This window comes from Melanostigma gelatinosum (genome assembly GCF_949748355.1).
Source record: "Melanostigma gelatinosum genome assembly, chromosome: 15".
NCBI classification, from domain to species: domain Eukaryota; kingdom Metazoa; phylum Chordata; class Actinopteri; order Perciformes; family Zoarcidae; genus Melanostigma; species Melanostigma gelatinosum.
Window position 1 is genome coordinate 25,668,307 of NC_136648.1, and position 24,747 is coordinate 25,693,053.

General features: G+C 44.5%; 2 protein-coding genes across 5 annotated transcripts in view; one reads left to right on the forward strand and one right to left on the reverse strand.

Annotated features, from left to right (window-relative positions):
- Positions 1-5,669, reverse strand: part of agla (amylo-alpha-1, 6-glucosidase, 4-alpha-glucanotransferase a) — a 63,724-nt gene extending 58,055 nt beyond the window's left edge. For 2 of the 3 annotated variants that reach the window (XM_079285244.1, XM_079285242.1), the window contains exons 1-2: positions 2,102-5,669; positions 1,648-1,692 (exon numbers count right to left, since the gene is read on the reverse strand). The gene's annotated coding sequence lies outside the window, so the exon portion shown is untranslated. The remainder of the gene's footprint in view (positions 1-1,647; positions 1,693-2,101) is intronic. The other variant, XM_079285243.1, reaches the window with a different exon arrangement.
- frrs1a (ferric-chelate reductase 1a) lies at positions 1,355-19,407 on the forward strand. Of its 2 annotated transcripts, XM_079285246.1 has the most exons (17): positions 1,355-1,451; positions 5,665-5,869; positions 6,226-6,359; positions 6,501-6,595; positions 9,265-9,412; positions 9,493-9,612; positions 11,324-11,395; positions 11,661-11,759; positions 11,936-12,086; positions 12,647-12,760; positions 13,079-13,194; positions 13,354-13,440; positions 13,595-13,692; positions 16,960-17,018; positions 17,120-17,263; positions 17,433-17,494; positions 17,937-19,407. In XM_079285246.1, exons 1-17 carry the CDS (start codon positions 1,395-1,397, stop codon positions 18,141-18,143), a joined length of 1,968 nt encoding a protein of 655 aa, XP_079141372.1. In that variant the 5' UTR covers positions 1,355-1,394; the 3' UTR covers positions 18,144-19,407. The 2 variants fall into 2 exon arrangements, with proteins under 2 accessions (XP_079141372.1, XP_079141371.1); XM_079285245.1 differs by lacking the exons at positions 13,595-13,692; positions 16,960-17,018; positions 17,120-17,263 and having other exon boundaries at positions 6,226-6,377; positions 13,425-13,440.
- Positions 19,408-24,747: the final 5,340 nt, after the last annotated feature.

Below are 24,747 nucleotides of genomic sequence, written 5' to 3' on the forward strand. Positions count from 1 at the left end.
TAACAGGCAGAGTTACACAACAGGGACAGAAGTGTGTCATACTGCGCCATCTACTTTCTCTGCTGTCAGAGGTCTGGCAATTACAAATTTGATCAATATGCAAGTTTTTTTATACCACTTGAGCTCCAAAGGGGCCAAAACATCTGTGACCAAACTACGAACACACCAGTCAAAAAACTGCTAATTTAATAAGTCAAGGGGGGAGGTTTGTGAAATCATGACATCTGAAACAAAGAAATGCACGGACCACATTGAGCAGCATTCACAATGTGAAACGAATCAACAAGCATGTGACTGACATGAAGCGCACATAGAAGTTTGCCAAATATTGCTGACTGGCAAGAAGACGAGAGATTAAATCTTGAATAAGGATCTTCCCACAATGAGTTGATTGAGACGTGCGTTGTGCAAACTGTTGATTCACAGCCCAAGCTAGCTCGTCCTAATGCTTTACAGACCATGAAGTACGGACATTAGCTCAGACATTAGCTCAGACATTAGCTGCTGCTAGAAGCTCTCCTCAGTCAGTCAGATGGTGATCGAGCCTCATAGGCTGGAGCATTGTTACTCTTAAATGTCCATTTTACTAAACACAATTAAACAGTAAAGATTAAACTTGCAACTGATTACAATTGATGGTCTGTTAAACATGTGGCGTGACGTCCTTTAATGATGAACTGTATGTGACATGTCTGAGCCTACACAACTGAAATCAATGTGCCACGATGACAAGTGGAAAATGTAAAGAAACAAACCACCATTTCCAGTGATGGGAAGGAACTACATATATTCACTCAAGCGCTGGATTTATTAAGTACAATTTTGAGATACTTGTGAATGGGTCTCATATGTTGATTAAGTATTTAAATTGCTGGTGCCAGCTGTCACATTCACAGCCCAATCTGATTCTCAAGAGTGAACGTTACAGTACTAGAAACTACTAAAATAGACTGTACATCTTCACACCACAGCGCTACAGTTACTAGAATCAGACACCACAGACATAGGCTGCTGTTTTAGAAGAGTTCATTCAAGCAACATCACATGAAAGGCACATTAAGAACATATGTGTGTGTAGACTTCCTGGAACTCCCTAGTCAACACATAGAGGCCCAGGACAGTACTTGAGCTTATACACATGGATATACAACAGCCCAGACACACAGGACAGAGCAGCTGCTCGGATTCTGGTCTGCACATGGAGCAGGTGAATGCATGCCGAGTCACTGAACCCTCAGAGTCTGCGCAGTGCTCCGGTCCGATAGGAACAAGGTCAGCAATGCCACCGTTAATGTCACACTACCTATTTATAAAACTCCTCCGACCACTGTTCAGCGGGGCTGGAGCACCGGGTCCAACACAGCGTGACAACAGATACAGACAATGTCGAGCCGATGGTAGAGAAGTGTTCGCCCCGGTGCCACAGGAACCCAGAGCTGATCCAGTGTGTGGTGAGACTCCGATCCATTCAACAGAGCGGCCATTTAATGTTCACTCGCTTACTAGCACACAGTTATTCAACGTTAAATAGAACACAAAACACTCATTTAATTGTTAGTAACAATTGAACAGTTCGGCATACGTACACGTTAGCACAGGCGCTTTATGTTAGTAACGCCACACACTTCACTGGTGGTTCATTGGTACCTCGTGTCTGCAGCAGACGGTACTGTAGTGGACGGTGCCGTGAAGCTGAAATGTGATTGGGGAAAGTAATGCAAACTTGAGAATGGCTATTCAATGTTTCATAAGGTAAACTATGTACCTTCGTCGCAAGGAAACGCTAAAAATGTTGATAAATGGACAGAATGCTAATGGTTATGAGCATTCGTCGTCTGTAAACAACGAACGGCGTGTCTTCCCATATCAGGGTGCAATGTTGAATTACGAAACGCAACGTGCAAAGCGTTAGAGCAAGGTTATTATTATGATTAAAGTTATAACAGTAAGCTAATCTTATGTCAGCTAACGTTAGCTAATACCCGTTAGCTAGTGATGCATCATTCGACCTGCTAGCCTATAGCTGGGGATACAACTCGAACAAGCTTAACAACATGACACGATAATCCAAACAGCTGTTTGAATATCCATTCCCACTCACCTGTCCGCTGTCTCCGTTAGGTCACAGCTTCGAGTGTGACAGCTCTGTTTTTCTTGTATGGACAGTGGTGAACTAAGGGGGCGTGGTCTGCAGACCGGGGGCCTTTACCGTAATAACCCCAGTAAAACGGAATTATTGAATGTTTTAATACATTTTCAAACCTGTATTTATTTAACCAAGAAAAGTGTTCACTGCTCATTTAGTGTAAGTATGAATTTCATACATGACTACAGGAAGCTGCCCAGTAGCTTCAGTCAGTCTTGGAACCTATTTCGGAATTTAGTGCCTTGCTCATGAGGTGGTTGCTGAAGCACTAACGTTACAACAAACCCTTAAACCCAGTCACTCAGCTTCTGTATTGACTGAAGAAAAATTTCAAGCGCTTACTTAGACAAGCTGCTCTGCAGCAATAACTAACTGATTGAAATCGGATATTGCTGCCAAAATGCTCATTCTATTGCATAATTTCTGCTGCGCAATTTCTAAGCTTACCACACACCTACGTGCAGTGTGCACGTAGGCACATAAACAGACAAGCGAGTTACATAAGATGGCACTGCAGTGCAGCTGTTGGACAGACCAGAGCAGCCCACCGAGTCTGTACCACAAGAGCACTGGCTAGTAACATAATGCCAAGATTACGTCATACATTGACATTGATAAAGTAAATTAAAATGTAATCTGAAATCATGGAAGAATTGCTACTTTCATTATAAATTGTGACTCACCAGGCCTGCTCATTAGAACTGCTGGGACACAGCGAATTTACAAAGCACAATGTGATATGAACAAATCTCTTGCGCATGCAGACTCCTCAATGTACATCATGAAGTGAGTTCCCTCTCATACCACCAGAGGGAACTCTTGTCCACACACTTCAACAATGGACACATCGATTCAAATCCCAAACTATGAGAAGCTGAGGCACATTTTTCTGGTTGAACAAAATATGTATAGCCTTTCATACTTGCACACTAATTATATGTCATGAATATGTAGTGTGTAGAGCATTCCCACTGGGAAAATAAGAACATGAAGGAAACTAAACCCACTAGCTTGCAGAATGACACGTTGGACACTACTGTCCCACAATGGAAGCACAATGAAAATGCAGCTACTCAAAGCTGGTAACACCTGTAATGCTCCACGGACATTGCACAAAACGAAATAATAAAATATTGAAATCCGTGCATGAGAGAACTTGTTCATGCTTGCTACTGCTCAATTTTAAATATAGAATTGACATTATTGATTTTATCGACTCAAAGTCATCTGTTGGCGCCCTGTGCTAAACATGATATTGCATGACTATCTACCAAAATAGTAGTCAATGCAGTTATATTTGATGGTTTAGGGATTGGGACAACAACAGTGCATACTCTATATTTAAATTAATATTTTAATATGTTTGTTCCTATTTGGTCAGAGGTCAGAGGTGAAAGCCACTGGAGCAGCTGTGATTCATGGAGTCAACGTGGCTCATGTAAGGCCTGTTGATGTGTCCGTCTTCTGACTGCACTTGACACAGAATGTTCTCCTTCAAAAACAGCTTTTCTTTAACTAACTTGGTAAGAGAGAAAGAAAGGCAGTGCTCCGAATCCTTGTCTAACAGATCACATCTATCAGCACATGGACAGAATAGATGTGCTTGTGTTTTATACTCTGCCTGCTCAGTGTGTTTCTTCTGTTGTTCTTATTGTTGACTCTTATTGTGGTACCACCATGTCACTCTGTTCTGTCTAAATTATATATATCAGAAGTCTTTATTTAACTTTATGTTTACAAAAATGTCTTCTCACTTATTTGTTTTTGAATTATCATTTTGTGAAAAAACACTTTATCTCTTTATCACTTTATCTCTCAAAATCATAATTAACAATTTACCAATGTAGGGGACACAAAATAAAGATGGAGGAGAAGCAGCTGTGCCCATAGACATGTGTATATAAGAAGTTGACGTAGTTGTCATGACGTCACCCATTGGTTTGTGGACTGCTGTTTTAAAGGCTGGAGTTCGGCATATGGCCGTCACCATCTTGTTTTTTTGCAACCAGTGGACAGAAGTGACCATATTTGGACTGCGGAGGAGCGACGCAGAGACCCTTAAAGCATGTCAATCACTGTGTAGCCCCGCCCTAAAGCACACCCTGCTTTATTCTAAATGAACCATCATTTACTAAATTACATTACATTACATTACAGTCATTTAGCAGACGCTTTTATCCAAAGCGACTTCAGATTCTATCACATTTCTACACCGTAGGCACAACTACGGGAGACATTGTGGGGTTCAGTGTCTCGCTCAAAGACACATCGACATGCGACTAGCAGAGCCAGAGCCGGGGATCAAACCGCCGACCCTCCGATTGAAAGACGGCCCTGCTATCCACAGTCGCCCAGAAATGAACATCGTGCTGTATTGAAGAAGACTTGAAACTAGAGATAAACTCATGTTTACAATGTTTACTGAGGTAATAAATCAAGAGAGGAGTAGAGTAATTTTCTCATAGATTTTATACATTCAGACTTATTCATGCCTCAGAGGAGTCGCCCCCTGCTGGCCATTTGAAAGAATGCAAGTTTAAGGCACTTCCACGTCGTCTTCACATTTTAGCACTGGAGGTCGCTGCCTGTCACAGACAGGTAAGTGTCGGCTTGCTCAATAATGAATTGAGCAAGCAAATGAATGAATTACTTTAATTGAATTTAAATTGATGCTAGCAGACCATTTATATACTGTATATTATACTTTTTCACATCAATTCTTCTCATATAGATGAACAGCAATAGCTGTGAATGGAAAGTACACGTGACAAGGTTATGAAACCTGCCCGGAGTGAACAGTCATATCAGGATGTTCCAATAGTTCAGCCATCAGGTTGTAAAACTGCTGCAATAATAGGCACACACACACACACACACACACACACATACACACACACACACACACACACACACACACACACAGCACTGGGACAGAGGACATGATATTGTACTCACATATACATACTGCCAAGCTTGGACTATTTCCCTTCTACTGCAGCAGGTTGAGTGGTAAGTACAACACCCTTATTACTCTCTTTGGTTAAAGAGTTCTCCTTAGAAGAAGACCATTTCCTGTAGCTGTTGCTTAGCAAGAACCTTTAGTCATAAAGGCCATCATTAAAACAAGTTTGCAGTGATTGTATTCGAATGGAAATCTTTCTACTTAGTGTTTAAATGTCTGCTGTTCTTCCTGCTTAAAGATGTGTCCTGAAAGATGTGTAGCGTCATGAGACTTGAAACACTGAGGCCACAAGTGCTGAGATGCTGAGATGTGTACAGAGACACAAAGCAACTACAAAGACACATACAATGAGCAAAAAGAGACCACTAAACAGCTACAAACAGATACAACACAACTACTCAGATGAGCAACACGAGAAACAAAACAATCTCAACCAGTTTATCAGTCCAGAAACAGCTTGTGGTCATGCTGAATTCCTTCTTTGCTGGATTGTGTGATTTCTTTTTCATTTCAGAACTGGTGGCCACCGTATAGCAGCTGATACTTTACCTTGCAGATGTCTCCTGTGGGCTTGTGTGGCCTTCTCTTTATCTCCGTCTCGGTGTACTATTGGGTGCCAGCAGGCTGCTATGCCAACGGCAAGGTCACCAAAGTCTGTGGCAGCATGGAACCCCACCATGGTGTCCCTGGTCAAAGCGCTCACAGCCCCTACCGCCTAGACACCAACACCACCACGTTCAGTCCCAGAGAACGGATCAAAGGTAACCAAGGGATGTAATAAGTCAGTCATCAAGGTTTGTGGAAGTGGTTGAACCCAACACTGCCAGTTTAGACATATCGATGGAACCCAGTGCTGTGATAAATGTGATCCCTAAACAGAACTCATAGAGTCACTCCCATAATATGCAGTACTGCAAAACCAAGCAGCCAGTCAGCAGTCATTTGCAATTTCAACAAATTAGATTTGAGACTCCCTTTTAACCTGGTCAAAATACAAAATACAGTTCTTAGTCCAGATTTAGTAACGTCTTAGTCTAGAACCTAATGAATAAACATGATTGATAATGTTGATATTATTTTCTTTAAATTCTTACATTTTTGAAACACTCCTTTCCAGTCATCCTCTCCGGAACATCGTATTTTGAGGGCTTTCTGCTTCAGGCCAGGGATGCAGCCAATCAGGGCACAGTTGGCACCTTCACCCTGACCAACAAGAACAAGACACAGCTGCTCACCTGTAATGAGCACCAGGTGTGCACACGTAAACATGTACATAAAGACACTTGTGTTTTCTTAAAATCACAAAACCCCAAAAGGGAACACTCAAATAAGATTATTTCCGAAAACATTATGAGAAATGAAATTAAAAAAGCTGTGTGTGTGTGTGTCCAGGGTTCAGCAGTGAGCCATACGAGTGATGCCAGACAGACGGAGGTGTGTGTCGTATGGAATGCTCCTGCAGATGCACCCACACAGATTCAGTTTTTGTGAGTTTCTTTCTTCCTAAATGCTCATTCAAAGTCAGCTTATCAAACGTTTTCTGAGCAGTGGCCACTGTGGTCAGAAATAATGATTACGGCATATTTTGATACACTAAACAATAGTGTTCCATGAGCTCAACTAGAGTCAGAAAGTTAGAAAAGTGACTCAGCCATCTCAGTTACACAGCAGTACGTGTTGTTAGCGACATTAGCTAATGTAACTGAGCTCAGCCAATTCAAGTGGCTCGCTAAGCAACCCCTTGACTCTGCATTGTGTTGGCTGGAGGAATGATGGACAGGAGGCGTACATCCATTGCTGTGCTTACTTTTTCTGTCTGGATAGAACCTGAACGGTTGACTTAAAGCAGGCACAATCACTGTCAACTTGTCAAATACCAACAATTGTTCAGTGGCATTGGGTGTCTTGAAACAGATGCATAGAGCCACCTTTTAGCGTCTGTATGAGATAAACTGGGCTTTCAGCTAACTCCAATGTAAACCCATCTGCATCAGTGTTAGACGGTAAGAGCAGCAGATGTAATATAAAGAGCAGGAAAGTCCAATTGGGATTGGTGGGAGAAGAAGTTGGATGGGTGAAGCAATCACAGGACTTTCCCCTAATACACTGTTGTTCATGTCCCGTGTGAAATTAGCTTCACGTTGACTGATTTTACCATAGTTTTGTTATGCAACTTTCATACTTTGCTGATGACATTTACGTAACAGACATAATTACTTTACTGAAGAAACATCCTTTTTTTTCCAACCCAAACCACGTTCTTGTCTTAAGCCAAAACAAGTAGTTTTGCTGCGTAAGTAAACCTAAAAATGTAAAAAAGAAAAAGTAAACCTACGTTGGAAGTTTATTTAGAAAGGACATGCAAGTAACACGCAAAGACTGACGCGAGAGGGTATGTAGAGCGTCATTGTTAAACATAGGGCCACTGACCAAGTGTCGGTATTTGAGTTGGGTGTCTATATGTGTTGCACTTGGCAACAAGTCACAGGAAAAATTGTACAACAAATACAGTAGCATAAAAATATTACATATACCAGTGGCGGGCCGTGCATTTTATACCTGGGCCTTCACTGCTGTCCTGCAGCTGAAATACCACCTTATAACCACATGATGGCGCCACAGCTATTATTCGTTTCTAGGGCTGTTACTATTTCCGTGTTCGTATTAAACCGTTCGGTACAATGCTCACAAACCGAACAATACGTTTGAATAATACGAGCGCATTTGGAAAATGCAGAAGCTTAAATTGTGTGAATTATAATGTTTTCTGCACTCATGTAGGACAGTAGTTCCCAACTGGTCTGTCTGCGGGATCCACCATCACCCCTTAATGACAAGATGCGACCCATTCTTCTCTTTCGGAGTCCATCTTATGATTTCACTCTCAACTAACATAAAAAACGTACTGCTATGCTATCTCTTTCCTCGTCTCAGTCCCCTGTGTCACGGTGTGTGTATATCTCACTCGAGTCAGGAAACTTGTCAGAATATCCATATTTGATTGGCTGAGTTGCATCACGTGATCGTTCTACAATAGTCACGTGCTCGCCCACTGACCAATCACAGCACACGCTGTACCTCACTGCAGAGCTGCACATGGAAACTGAGCTGCACGTAACGCTGACGTACTTGTAGGCCAGCTAGCAGCTCTGACACGTCAAAGAACACGCCCAACATGTCAAACTAAAGATCTGATTGGTTGAAGACTATGACAATCAACAATATCGTCCCCATTCACTTAAAGTGCACATGGATGCACTTGTGAGTCTGCAGGCCTCTGGCTCTGTTCTTACCTAGAGACACAGAGGTGAGATCTGATTGGATAAAAGCTCTACTTAAAACAAGCTGCACTGGAAGCAGAGCAACTGAGGAAGACAGGAGCTGTGCAATGAGAACATAAGATAATGGGAAAATATTTTTATAAATTATAATACATGTAGTGTATTTAAGAAAAGTTATTAAATTCTAAAATAGATAACTTTGTGATTGTGTTTAGGCCAGCAGAGAAGGCCTTGCAGGCCCTGATGGCCCACCACTGATGTACACTGATGTACTGTTACACTACAAAAGACAAACAAGGAATTAAAGGATGACCGTTAGTTAGCTTGTTTTCTGCATTAGTTCCAGTGGTTACACTTCGTAGCGGCATAGAATTCATAAAGAATACATACTGATGTGAATTTGTGCAGCATGCTCATCTAAACCATTGGAATATCTCTCACAATGTTTTGTCCATCTTATCAGTAACACCTGTGTTTGATTTGCTGTGTTGGTCCACAGCAATGAACCCTCTGTCGCAGACATAGTGTCTAAATAGTACAGGGTTTGTCCTCTGGAGAGCATCAATATGCGTATTGGAATTTGATGAACATTATTTGTAAGTGGAAATTTGAATTACCGAATTTCTTTTTTGAAAAGCTCTATGCAACCTGGTCTCACTCCCAACTAGTCAAATACCGACAGTTGGTCAGTGCCTCCTTGGACTCCGCGTCATAGTTTGAAGCTTAGGTCCAAGTGTCAGTAGTTGACGGGTTTTGATTGAGACATATGCTAATTAAAATCATTTTGTTTTATGACTATGTGACTATATTTTAAAGGTCTGTATTTACTCTATGACAGAATATGTCACAATACCTGTGTATGTGTATTTTTCCAGTGTGAGTGTAGTTGCCCACTACAATGTGTTTTGGGTGAAGCTGCCTGGACCAGTCATCTATCAGCATGGTGTTACTCCCCACCCGCCTCAGTCAGACACACCTCCTCCAGTACAACCTACTACCACACCCACCATCCTAACTGGGCCTGTGAGTGTTATCAACTTCAATGTGAACCGAGTGAACCGAATTAAGACTAATAACTCCGTCTCCCTATCTTACACTCTTAGTTTACTTCTGATGGGTGTGGCCAATCAAAATCCTGCCTGCTGGATCCTCCAGGCTGTGATCCAAAAGAAGAGCTCCACTGCTTCTTCCTGTCCATGACCACCGAGGGACCAGACAAAACGGTTTGACTTTGAACACTTTCATTTACTGGTGAATTTACAATGAATGCAATTACAGGTGCTACATGAAGCATTTTAACATCAGTGGAGGAATCTCACCATATTCAAACTGAGCAACACATTCTCACTCCCAACTCGTCAAATACCGACGCTTGGTCAGTGGCCCTACGCCACAAACTATGACGCTTTATCTGACCCTCCAGGATCAGTTTTGGACATGTCTGTTGTCTGTCAACAACAGATGCAGTCACTCACCAGGACAATACACCATCGGACCGCTCTGTTACCAACGCTATAACCCAACTAACAATCATCACCACCTGAAATAAATCAATGAAAGCCGCTATTCTTGACCTTCAAGCAGGCAGCATGAGAGACGAGCTAATCTTCTCTGGCATTTTCGAAAAAAAACTGACAACCCAGAAAAAATATAGGATTTCATGGTCATCCTGCTCAAAATACCACACGATACCGTCAACAACATCACCTTTCACCATATACAGCGTCTGGGAGGAAAACACAAACGGCCCATCATTTGAACACTTCAGAAAGAAATAACTTGTTCAGCTTCAGGAAAAGCGACTTAATGGACCAGACAATGGACTCAATGATCAATACCAGGAGATATGGGAGATACAGACGAAGGCTAAATCCCATCAAAAGGCAGCTACTCAAGGAAGGGAAAAAAACATGGATTGGGGGAGATGGGGCCCTCTATTGCCACCCGGTATTTAACACACTGACATCACCCAAACGCTGATATGACATTATTTAAGTGACCAAAATGTTACAATTAACTTTCATGAACTGAAAACATACTGTGAAAGGGTTAAAGTTGTAAGATGAAAACACGGACCGGTCCCAGACAGGACAACGTTATAGTGACCGATCACAGGGTAGCCCACCATACAGCAGACCCTACTTTATCATCTATTTGAATCTCTTTTACTGTAAATGAACATCATGCTGTGTTGAAGAAGACTTAAAACTAGCGATTGAGATAATAAACTCATGTTTACCCAAGTACTGTCATCTTCTTGTAGACTTGTATGCTTCTATTTGAAACCAGAGGAGATTAGAAAGAGTGCAGGTTTAATGCAATCTGCATTCCTTCTGCGTCTCCTTTTATCCTTGATTTGGGCTATCTGTTCCCCCCCACCTATTCTGAACACATGATCTTCATCCCACCCTTATGTGTGTGTGCTTATGTATGGAAAGTACCTATGAGTCATCTCTTGCAACAGAATTCCAAGTCCCATGACTGTTTTCCTGACTTACGCCCAAAACATCTGTTCCTGACTCACTCGGTCTGCTGACACACCATGACAAACACTTTTTCCACATCTCAGCTCCGGTACACAGAACATTATTATAATCAGTTTTTACATTTGTTAAATCACTCTATGCATTAAACATTCGTTATATAATGATCATAAACCTTATCTTTCGATTATACTTTCACTATTGATTTCTGAGTATATGCTTCGTGCTTTTATATCCTGACTTTCCCCTGAATGTGTATGCATGTATCCAAGGCGGCTTTCTCTGTGAGCTCAACTCTTCTCGACAATGGGAAACTGCTCTCTTACTCTTACTGTCTTGTTAATGCCTGACATTGTTCAGAGCTTGACTGGGCTATCTGAAATGATACAAATAACATAGTAAGAAAGGATATTTTTGCCGCCCATTGAATCTTGGTCTCTTTTCTCTGCAGTCTGTGATATTTGAGCTGAGTGGCCCGGCGGAGGGATACGTTGCCTTTGCACTGTCCTGGGACACATGGATGGTAAGTCCCTCAGTGCAACATTCTGCAGCTAATACAGACCAGTTTGATCTTCAGTATAATCAGAAGAATATCTACAGCTATGATCACGAATCACTCCTTTGTGTGCAGCATGATTTCTGAGAAGAACAACTTTCTGTTATCACACATTTACCAAAATGTTGCACCTCTATTAACCTGGATATGTAAGTGTATACTGGATGTATTTGTGTTCATGCTTGTTTGTGTGTGTGTGTGTGTGTGTGTGTGTGTGTGTGTGTGAGTGTAGGGCAACGATGACGTGTATATGTGTGTTAAAGATGGGGATAGAGTATCAGTGAGTGCTGCCTTCGTCAGTGGAAGAACCCACCCTGAGGACCAGTCACAGGTGACAAATGATTCTGCATGCTAAGCTAGGCTAACCACACCATCCGTACCTGAGGCACAGACAGGCATTGACATCCATCTTCTCACAAAGAAAGCAAATAAAAGTATTTCTTCCCTGACTGATTGGATTGGAGCTTAGGCCAAGATGGTTGTTGTCCTTCCTGTGTGTGTTGGTAGGTTGGTCTGTCCTCGGTGTCCTGGCGGCTGGCAGATGGAGCGATTCAGTGCAAGTTGAGCAGACCAGTCAAACTGGTCAACCAGGAACCAGCCCGCTATGATCTGGACCATGACTACTTCCTGTTTCTCACCAGCGGACATGCTCAGTTTGGTAAAAGAGTCTGCACACACCTCTGCAGGAAACAGAACTCATTGACCCTGGCAGTCACCCTGTGTCTTGGAGGCCAATTCAAGTTCTTATCAAGGTTTATAACGTCACACGGATGGAAGTTTGATCAGCATCAACAGGATGTCGTTATCAATGAGGAGCACATAGAGTACAGGTTTATTCTCCGTTGGCTTTTTCTTACACTCTGGTTAATGGTTAATTGGCCTTTCAAGACTGGAGTGATTTATGGATGCATGACACAAATACATTCTCGTTTTTACGAACTTGCAGTTTTGAGCTTTAATCCAAAGACAAATGTTATGAAAATGCTGCAGTCTGAGTTTAAGCATAAGTAGCACTGGTGTGTCTCATATTTTGACACGTGATGGATTCATTTTCATTGCTGTTTGTTCAAAGCTTAATCCGACTTCACAAGATTTGGGATTCCTAGAATGATCGTGAAACAGTTACACTGAAAACATGTATGTCCCACTGTAGTGCAGATTTTGCATACATACATTGCTGACATAGAGTAATGACATGTTCTTGGATCTCTCCTCTAGGTAAAGTATGGAAACATAGTCACCAGCCATTAATCTCAACCCACAGGAAACACATCACTGGACCCCCTGAGGTGCTACGAGGCTCCCGCGGACCCATCATGATGAAAATGCATGGTTTGTTGAGTACTTCATTTTTATATTCAGGTCACTGAGAGTTTCTGGTGGAGTCATATTAGCCAAAGGATGTGTTATCTATGAGTTACCTGCGACATATGTAGAATATGTAAAATCATCGTCACTATTCTTTATACATAAACAATGATGAAAACACAAGATGATTGAATAAGGATGTCAGTCTACCAGCTGATTTTGGTCAGAAGGAGGAGATGCAATAGTTTCTGATGTAGCAGGGAAGTATTAAACTATCTCTCGTGTAACATTCAGTGTTAGGTTTGGGAAGAGCACTGAGCTGAGTTAGCTTCACTCCTCTAGGAGCACTGATGCTGTTAGCCTGGATGCTAACAGGAAGTGTTGGTACCGTCATCGCCAGCTTCTACAAACCTGATTGGCCAAATCAAACTCTGCTCGGCCAGAAGATCTGGTTCCAGGTAGATATTATGCGCGCACACACACACACACACACACACACACACACACACACACACACACACACAAAATCTAAGCAAAAAATGAAGTGAAATAAATGTAAATACCATGATGTTGAATACTACTATGCTGTGTGTGTGTGTGTGTGTGTGTGTGTGTAGGTACATCGAGGCCTAATGGTGTTAACTGTGACTCTGACCATTGTAGCCTTTTGCCTCCCATTTTTCTACAGAAAAGGTTGGAGCAAGGTACAGTACAAACACACACTGCAAAACATATATTGTTTTGCATTTCGACTGTACTGCTGTAATATTCATACACCACCAGCAGAGAGGGGTGTTGCATCAGTTATCAATTAATGGACAACTCTAGTGTGCGTTTTTTGTGTGTGTGATTGTGCAGCATGCTGGTGTCCATCCATACCTGGGCTGCTGTGTTCTAATATTATCTTTGATTCAACCAACAATGGCTGCAATCAGACCATCACCTGACTCACACAGGTAATGAAACACCTTCTACGTGTACATTCAGAAGAGGGTGCAATGTTTCCTCAGTGTCCGAGGTGATCTGAATCCTGTCTGCCTCTTAACACCACGCCCCTCTGATGCCCACAGAATTCCTGCCATTCCTGACCATATATGGCAACATACCATCTACACTGTATATGTATTTATGGTTAAGGGTTAGCTATATACTGTAAAGGGTTGGGGTTAGCAGACGATGTACACTCTTCTTTATAGGTACACCTCTTCAACTGCTCATTAAGGCAAATATCCAATCGGCTAATCAACTTAATGCGTTTAGGCATGTAGATATGGTCAGGACAATCTACTGAAGTTCAAACCAAGCATCAGGATGGAGAAGAAAGGTGATTGAAGTGACTTTGAACATTCCTTGGTTGTTGGTGCCAGACGGGCTGGTTTAAGAATATCCAGAATTGCCGATCTACTGGGATTTTACTGGTCAAAGTCCTTTGCTTTGTGTTGCGCTGTGCCAAGCAGTTACAGTTAACAGATATACATATATGTGTATAAATTCATCATCAAGGCCTACTAATCTGTGGACTTTGGTAAAAAAGGAGGTGGTGATATTTGTAAACTCTAAGCAATTATTTCACAAAATCCTCCAAAAAACATCAAAATACAAAAAATGATATATTCTTTTCATGTTCAGAGACTTGCTGAAGAAGGTTAATTAAAGAAGGTGAAAAGAAATCTAAATCAATAAAATCAATGTTTGGATTTCTTGTTCCTCATGTTAGAATCATGAGGGTTGTCAGCAAACAACACAACTGTGCATCACAGAAAACATTTCAGCAGGTTAAACTTCTGCTCTCTGTGATTACATATACTATGTTTGAATGCAGTCAACGATGTGCTTTTGTTGTTCTCAGATTGATTGAATGTGTAACTGTGAGATGTATTTGCATTGGTATCTAAAGGGTAGGTCCATCTGCATCCTTCTCTGGGAGATTTCAAATAGGAATGTTCATTTAGTCGTTAGCAAGAACTGAAAGGGTGAGTTCGGAAGTGGGGATGTATGTATACTTCATAAGTATACTTTTGTGTTCTATGAGGTAAAATGATCAATGGAATTGACAAAAACAGTTATTTAGGGACGGATATAACAGCTTCAGTTTCCTGTCGGAAAGGGTCTGATGGCGAGGTAAAGCGGCTGTGGAACAGCAGAAAAAAAAATGTTGACAATCAAAAGAAGTCCCAATTGACGTGTACGCTCTATTTAGAATATTTTTCACTGCTTGCCATCAGGCAGCCATCAGGCAGCCATCAGGCAGCCATCAAGCAGCCATCAAGCAGCCATCAAGCAGCCATCAGGCAGCCATCAAGCAGCCATCAGGCAGCCTACAAGCAGCCATCAATCAGCCATCAGGCAGCCATCAAGCAGCCATCAATCATCCATCAATCATCCATCAAGCAGCCATCAGGCAGCCATCAGGCAGCCATCAAGCAGCCATCAAGCAGCCATCAAGCAGCCATCAGGCAGCCATCAATCAGCCATCAGGCAGCCATCAATCAGCCATCAAGCAGCCATCAGGCAGCCATCAAGCAGCCATCAATCATCCATCAGGCAGCCATCAAGCAGCCATCAATCATCCATCAATCATCCATCAGGCAGCCATCAAGCAGCCATCAAGCAGCCATCAAGCAGCCATCAGGCAGCCTACAAGCAGCCATCAATCAGCCATCAGGCAGCCATCAGGCAGCCATCAAGCAGCCATCAATCATCCATCAAGCAGCCATCAGGCAGCCATCAGGCAGCCATCAAGCAGCCATCAAGCAGCCATCAAGCAGCCATCAGGCAGCCATCAATCAGCCATCAGGCAGCCATCAATCAGCCATCAAGCAGCCATCAGGCAGCCATCAAGCAGCCATCAATCATCCATCAGGCAGCCATCAAGCAGCCATCAATCATCCATCAATCATCCATCAGGCAGCCATCAAGCAGCCATCAAGCAGCCATCAAGCAGCCATCAGGCAGCCATCAGGCAGCCATCAAGCAGCCATCAAGCAGCCATCAGGCAGCCATCAGGCAGCCATCAAGCAGCCATCAAGCAGCCATCAGGCAGCCATCAGGCAGCCATCAGGCAGCCATCAAGCAGCCATCAATCAGCCATCAGGCAGCCATCAAGCAGCCATCAAGCAGCCATCAAGCAGCCATCAGACAGCCATCAAGCAGCCATCAAACAGCCATCAGGCAGCCATCAAGCAGCCATCAGGCAGCCATCAATCAGCCATCAAGCAGCCATCAAGCAGCCATCAATCAGCCATCAGGCAGCCATCAATCATCCATCAAGCAGCCATCAGGCAGCCATCAATCAGCCATCAAGCAGCCATCAGGCAGCCATCAAGCAGCCATCAGGCAGCCATCAAGCAGCCATCAAGCAGCCATCAGGCAGCCATCAAGCAGCCATCAGGCAGCCATCAAGCAGCGATCAGGCAGCCATCAAGCAGCCGTCAGGCAGCCATCAGGCAGCCATCAAACAGCCATCAAGCAGCCATCAATCAGCCATCAGGCAGCCATCAAGCAGCCATCAGGCAGCCATCAGGCAGCCATCAAGCAGCCATCAGGCAGCCATCAGGCAGCCATCAGGCAGCCATCAAGCAGCCATCAATCAGCCATCAAGCAGCCATCAAGCAGCCATCAGGCAGCCATCAAGCAGCCATCAAGCAGCGATCAAGCAGCCATCAATCATCCATCAATCATCTATCAGGCAGCCATCAAGCAGCCAGCAAGGCATCAGATTCCATGAACAAAAATCGTGAATTTGCCTCACAGAACACGAGAGTTGTCCACCGCTGCCTCAATTGGTTAGTTTGATTGCATTACTCCATGACTTTCGGATTTGAACTAACGTGGCGTCCACAGCAACATATTCAATGCCTAAAAAATAGCTTCAATGTCGGTGTGACAGCTTCTCCGAACTGGGTGCTTGCCAACCACCATCTAAGTTACTGTAGGTAAGATGGATCAGCATATACTGTATGTAATATATATATGTGGAAAGTCATCATGCAGAAACCTACATCAGATCCTGTGGGAAAATGTTTTAGATGGGGTTAAGGGAAATAGCATTTTGACGCTAAAATGTACTTCAAACTAAATTTGAATATACAAGGAACACCACTGGAACGCTACAGAATGATACACAAACCTCAACAAATAAAGAAAGCGATAATGGACCCGCCCTTTAATGACATTGTTATTACAATATATCAATATATGGAATATATTTGTATCTCATCCAGGAGATGTATCTTTAACTGGGCCCACTGGGGGGTTGGGTCTGTGACTGAGATCATGGCAGGTTGGTGTGCATTCAATTTATTTCTGAAAATGTTGTGAACATTTCAAATAAACAGCCTACCTGGCTGATCAAAGTAACATCATGTCTCTATGTGACTGCAGTGGCAGCCATGTTCCTGGGGACACGTCAATCATCGCTGCTCCTCCCCCAGCCATGGGCAACACATGTTCTGATTGGCTACGTGACATGGCTGGCCTCATTTAGGTTCCTCCTCCTGATGCACAAGCACCTTTACACCAAAGAAAGTATGAAAACTTGATTGAGGTTGATTTCATGTTCGGCTTATGCAAGGAGTTTACTGCTTGACTTGTACTCTGATGCATTATGATGCTTCTTAATGAGTATTGAGGGCGCTGCTGAGTGATTCCCCCCCATATACCTGCATGCTACTTTAACCTTTGTTTGTTTGATCAGCAGTATCGGGGTCAGATGACCAACAAGCCATCCTCTCTGACCAATCAGAGCATCGTCACTGGGTAGGTACGAGTCTCCATTTGTGTTCGCTGGTATTCTCAAACTGGATCAGTGTCATTGCTTACTGACACATCGTCATCATTAAGTGTTGGGGGATGTTGGTTCACCCGTACCTTTCCTGTTATAGGTCTAATTAGGCTTTAGGCTCTTCTTCTGGTACAATGCTGGTAGTCATACTTTTGTTAACTTTAATCCATGCTAGCTGTTACCCCGTTTTCAGTCTCTATGCTAAGATTTCACCTATTGCTGTTAAAGTTACTACAAGGAACTTTTAACTGGTTATGAAAGAGTCTCAATTAAAAACCGCTGTCTCCAAATGACCTCTGCAAATGAGCTCATCAGCAAGAATATTGGCTGATCTTAATGCCTGTTATCGGGTTGGATTCACTGTGAAATCACACAAAATGATTTACAGCACGCACGTTCACCAAAACACACCTTCAGCTCAGACTCCAGCTCAACCGCAGCAGAGACTCCTCCTCTGGCCAGGAGCAGACCTTTGCCTCGCTGCTCGGCCTGTCCCCAGTGAGCGCCAACACCGACACCACACTGCTGGAGACCCAGGCCATACTGCTGGGCCCACTGGAGGGAAGGGAGGCACGGGAAAACCGGAACCAGGACAGCATGCGGCAGACCGTCATGCTGCAGTAAAATGAAAGGCTCTCCAGAGAAAGTCTGGTGCTCAGAAACACTTCCTCAATCAACACCAAAGGAAAGTTCTTTGTATTAGACTTAAGTGGCTACAATCAATTAGTTCTATTAACAATGGCTCACATGACTACTTGTATAAGGTGCTGCTCGAAGTGACACACCCACAGAGCATACCAGCAACACGACGAAGCTTATCAGAGTATTGTGTTTAGTTCCCCCTTATTAAACCCCCTGCACACAGACTCAGTCAGAGACTAGCTCGCCAGCATTGTGGAGCAAAACAGATGAAATGATACCGATTTTAAAATGCTACAAAGTGTTAAGGCCATAGCACATATACTAAAATTGGAATCGATACAGAGAAGATTAGCATGGCCCCTGCGAAAGGATGACATGCAAATTCGTGAAGCGTTTCCACTTTATTAGATGTGCTTGCTAAGGCAGCACATCTAATAAAAGACTACCGGGACATTATCAAAGGGCTTGAGAATCGGTGTATGACATAATCCACACAGTTTACATCGCTAACCTCGGATCATCACAGACTCACCACTGTGAACCCTACTGTCGGGTAGGACGGCATGCTCAGGTCACACACCGCTTTGCTTTTATATACAAGGCGATTCTTGGGTTTCTCCCGTTCTATCGATGTGTTCCTGTGTTCTTTGGGTTCACAGGATTTTTCGATGATGCAGAATGTTTGAAAGCTCCACGATTGAAAGACCCGTGTGACCTTTTGGTCTCAATGGGACCTATCCTGGTTCAAACAGTGAGAACACTATGGACTGACTGAAGCGAGAGACATCTCATGGTGTTAACCTGACCTGACTTTCTGTTCCAGGAGTTCCTCATGAAGTCTCTCATCCTGACTGCCTTGGCTCTGGGCAGCTCTGGTCTCCTCGTGGCCCTGCTGTCTGCTGTTGCTGAAATCTGACATTTTAATGGAAAAGAAACTCAATTTCAAGACCATGATCACTTTAAAAGTGACTTTTTATGCGAGGCTTGGAATGACTGTATAACTCTATGTTGATAACAGAAAGTATGAGGAACTCAACGTTAATATTCAACAATTATATTTTATATAAAAACATATTCTAATTCTATTTTATTATGAACGTTTAACAATAGCACTTATATGCCCTTATTGAATAAATCATTAAAAAAAGTCTTTAATCAGCACAATAGCCTTTTATCTGTTGTTCTGATTCTCATGGACTTGAAGTAAACAATCTTGGTAACTGAATACAGCTGAGTCGTTCAAATAAAGAAAGCTAGTATTATACCTTTTTGTCTGCTCAGTAAATACTCATTATATTGGACACATCCTTTATTTTATGTCAGAACAATTCATTCATTTTAATAATAAATATTCACCAATTCATGCATCCTACATACAGAGGCAGTGGTGTACAAAGTACCCAAAAGCCATACTTGAGTAAAAGTAAAGATACCTTACTGGAAAATGACATATATATATATATATATATATTGTCAAAATAGTTGAGATCCCAGGGAAGCTGCTTTAAATGAGGGAATACATGTTCGGTATGTAGCCCTGGGACATAGACAGCCATGGGCTGGTTGTCTGAACCAACTCACATCTGAAACCTCATATCTCCTGGTTCAGAAAGAAACTGGCGAGAGAGGCAGGCAAACCCTACCAAGAAGAACTCAAAGACAGCCTCAAAAGATATAGAGAGAACCAGCCATCGGTAGTGGTTACAAGCGGCGGAACATCAAGTCATTTTGCGGTGCTACATGTACCGATCGAAAGATATGGGGATGGCGAAAATCAGGACGCCTATTGGGACGACATAGAGGAGGCATTAGAAAAAGGTGTCACCCGAGCAAGCGAGATGTCCTACAAAAGAGTCGTCATATGCAACGACGGGGCCAGGTCCGGCAACCTACCATGGGAGGTAGCAGAAGAAGCGACCATGAGGATTATGCACCTCCTGATGAAAGCTACCCACGGTTGGAGCAATATCCAAGAGTTGGTGATAGTCACCTCAGTGGCCCAATACCACGAGCGAAAAGAGAAAATACTGAGACCCTCTACAAGACTGAGGGGCCAAACAACTGGAGGGCAGGACAGCCAAAATACGAGGACGAAGAAGCCCCAGCTGTGAGAGCAGTTCGGCCACGGCTCCCGTCAGCAGGATTAAAGAAAGAAGCGGCAGAACAGAGGGGCTACCAGGAATCGACACCCGGTCCCTCGAGACAAGAAGAGCGACATCCACAAGCCAGCTCAAGCCAGGAGAGCTGTCCAAAGAAAAAAGATACTCCAATCACCTCTCCCCAAGAAGTAGCGGTGCAGACCGACGTGGAAACCCCCGTGCCAATAAGATCACGGCATGGGATCACCAGTCCAGCGGAATCCGTCGGCTTGCAGAGAATGCACTACGAAGGAGGAGAAGAAGGGTCCATAAGGTTCCTAAGTCCAGACCGGATCCGGGCAAGTCCCAGAACTCCGAAGAGAACACCAGAACCAACTCAGTCGGCCTCACCGTCCCCAGGACCAGAAAGGGAGGGAGAGGAAGAAACCGCAGCTGAAAGTTCAGACGAAGAAGACATGGTGCAAAGCCTGACTTCAATCGAATACGAGGCTCCAGGAGGAGTAAAAGACCTGAAGCAGGGAAGCAGAAAAGGCAAGAAGAACGCACTGCCCCTTCTTTCAGTGTACACAGCTTCGCAGAGAATCGCCAGAGATGACCAATATGGGCCCATGACCACCAAAGACGGAAGAAAAGCCTATGTTCCAGAGGTCAGCCAAACAGGTTATGATGTTCCAGGGACATGGTTGCATGACCTCGAGGGAATGAAAGGAACAATGGTCTACACAACAAAAGGAGAATGGGCGAATTTTCTGATGACCCCGACCTACGGCTCCCTCGCAAAAGCCACGGAGCTGACAGGTAATTTCCGCACAGGCTTTGTGGCAATCGTGTACGATGTCATGCTATGACGCCTGAAGAAGGCAGCCTGGAAGCTGGCAACGGAGGAAGAAAAAGCGCTGAGGCAAGATATCTCGGACAGCGAAGACGAACAGCCACCTCGAGGGCAGGGCCAAGCACGGAGCAGCTGCCTCACCACCGCTGAAGACAATGACGGCTTAACAAAGATGCAAGCCTCCACCCAAAGCTTTGGTGAGTTCAAAAAGATCAGTGCAATGGTGGCGAACCGAGACCCAAAAGAATCGGTGCAAGAATATCTGACGCAAAAATTGCTTATGGTAAAAGCCAGCTCCGCAAACGACGAAGCAAAGAGACTGTGGCTGGCCCATGTGACGGACCAACCGATGGGTCCTGAAGAAACCGCGGAACAGCACTACCGAAGATTAGTGCTGGAAGACTGCGAGGACGAGGAGTCACAAATCGACAAGGCAAGAAAAAGCTTAGAAAAAGGGCAAACTCTCACCCAGGCGTGGTACGCCTTGCGACAGGCGATTCCGCCAGAACGAAGTGTGCAAGCCCTTAGGAAGCTGACAAAGGGCCTAATGAATGACATCGATTTCGTGACCCTAAACATCACCAAAAGTACCACAGAACAAATCCAAGAAACAGTAAGAAAGCGGGATTTGAAGAAAAAGCACTTGGAAGACAAAAGAGAGAGAGGAAGCCAACCGAAGCCGCCGGCTCCCAGGCCCTCGTATGACAACGCGAGACCCACCGAGGGACCCAGCCCTTCACAGACACCAAGAAGGCAGCCAGAAGGATTCCAAAGAGCCCCGCAAGGCTACCAGCGTGAGCCAGGATTCCAGAGGGGTCCGCAAGGCTACCAAAGGGAGCAAGGAGCTCCAAGGCAAGAAGGGTTCCAGAGGCAGGGCGTTTACCAAAGGACCCCGCCTGACCAACAACAGGAGGGGCCACGGCCCCCACCAGCCAACAAGAGCGGTTTTCTCTCTTCCGAGGATTACAACAAGCTGACAACAGAGCAGAAACAGGCCCTTCGTGTCTCCTGCATGGAAGATGGGAGCGAAGGGCAGAGAAAGTAATGGCTAAGCAGGCGCGGGTCACAGTGGATCATGCCTATTGGGTGGGGGACGACATATACACCTACGTGGATGGAATCCCCTATCAGGTAGATACTGGTGCTGAAGTGTCGATGACCCGCAAATGCCTTGAAACAAAAGGACACCTGACTGTTCAACTAGCCGACGGAACCATCAAAAAGATTCCGTTCGGCGTCTGGAAAGGAGTTGTGTGGGCTCTAGGACCCTACAATTTGATGACAATAACGGACCTGAAAGAGCTGCATAGCAGCCCAGAAAATCAAACCCCAATAAACCAGCGACTAGAAATCCTCGGGGCAAAACTAATCCAAATGGGATTGTTATCACGGGAGTGGTACAAACCAGTGGACATTCCAGAAGTGACCAAGCAAAAGATCGAAGAAAGCGACTTTTCCCCGGAGGGAAAACTTTGCAGTGACGATTGCATTGTGATAAGTAGCGTCGACGTCCACACCAGAGGAACATGGGTGGCAAACCTTCACATTCAACGGAGCCAGAAGGTCGGATTGTTGATTTAATGCGACAGAAACACGGGGAGTCATGTCTGGAATGCCTTCCATAATGGTCAAGGGAATTTGGGTTTCCAGAAAATGGATCATTAAGTTCCGCTAAACTTAAAATGTTACGAGGGGATTTAGAAACTAGAATAAAAGGGATGAAGAGTGGCAAAACGATTCGAGTTAAAGAGTCAGATATGATTGTGAGAAATCGGACTTGCCTGAATATATGGGAAAAAGAGTGTGAATATCGGGAGAGAAAACAGATGATGAAACAAATGACGTGTTTGAAAGAAGAAAAGAAAAGCGTGGACACACACGAGGACACTACACACACACACACACGCTCAAATAACCCATTTCTTTTTTCTTCTTCCATATATCCGAGCCTCACGGGAGCGGGGGGTCCGCTCCTCGACGTGTGTCCTCGACCTTCCCCGCAACCCGTCGTCCAACTCGACCCCAGACCTCAGCCTCCTCCTCCTCCACATCCACAACACGGACCCAAAGCCACCCAGCCCGACACACGCCAGCACCGCGGAAGACAACAAGCGGCTGAACACAGTAACGCGGCGTACCAACAGGACCCAACTTCTCCACCTTCAGACTCTGACCCATTTTCAGACGAGCCGCTACATGGCTCTGCAGGACCCCAGAATGTGAAACCTGAGGATGAATTCACTTTCAGTGCCCCGATGATTCAAGTACCAGGAGTGGACGGTACTCCAGGGCTCGTGTTCAGAGCCTGGACACAAACTGACATTCTGCAAGCCTCATCACATCTGCCAAACATCCACAACGGTACAGCGTTTGCAAAAGATTTCCTGATATTCTGTAAAGAATTCATGCCCACAGGTTCAGAGGTCCATAGACTGCTGGTTAAACATGTCGGCCCGACTGACTTCAGCAAAATCAGAACTGTTGTCACCGGAAATGGCTGCGATTCCAGATTGATGAAACTCGACTGGAGCGACAACGAGAACGGACCCTACAGAACCTTCATCGAGGCGGTCTGCGCTGAGATCGCCCTCAGATTTCCATCCAAAGTCAACATGGCTCTCATCAACTCCACCAAACAAGGTAAAACCGAAGATGTTACTTCCTATCATCAACGTTTAATGTCTGCATTCCAAACGCACAGCGGTCTTGAGGAGCCAGGTGACAAAGCCATCATGACTGTGTGGGAGACACATCTCAAAAACGCCTTTGTCAACGGACTGCTGCCCGACATCAAAGCCGCCACCGAACGCTCTGTGATCGGCCTAGAAGACACCCGACTCGACGAAGTGGTAAAACATGCACGCCACAATTACAAAATGTTTGATGACAATCAGACCCGCCAGGACAGGCACAGCAAACAAACGGGAGAGAAGGCTCAACTTGCCATGCTTCAAGCTGTCCAGCAGATGACGCTAGGCGCAGAGAGAGGGAAACCGACTCCTCCTTTCCAGCCACGTAATAACTATGGGAGGGGCAGAGAGAGAAACAGAGGAAGGGGGATGTAGCGTGGTAGAGGGCGTTTCCAAAATGGCCGCCAAAGTGGAGTTTTTCGCCAGACTCAACCAAACGAATGTTTCGACTGTGGCGAAACTGGTCACTGGTATAAGGACTGTCCACACTACGTCAACCAGGGAGATCCTCGTTTTCGAAACACAGGAGGGGAGGGGGGACGTGACTCATTCGGCACCTACTGACGTGATGCGGGGGAGGGAGACGACGCCCGGACGGGGGGAGAGGCTTCCGGCCACAGGCCTCCGATGCAGGGAAGTAATATGCACACACACATGCAAGACACACTCAAACATACATTTGCTCGCAATGAAGATCTGCTTCGCACGCTCAGTGACACTGGCACACACACAGGCACGACACACTCAAACAATCCTTCCTCATTTCCCCTGACACACGAACACACACAAACTGGAAGACAACAAGCTGCTCTCCTTTTCGCCATTTCACATTTGGAGCAACAGCGCCTGCTATCATCCCAACGACACACGAAACACATATATGCAATGTTGTCTTCACGATCATTCAAAAACATGCCGACTACTGTTGTTGTTGTTGAGGGAAAGGAGTTAGAGTTTTTGGTAGA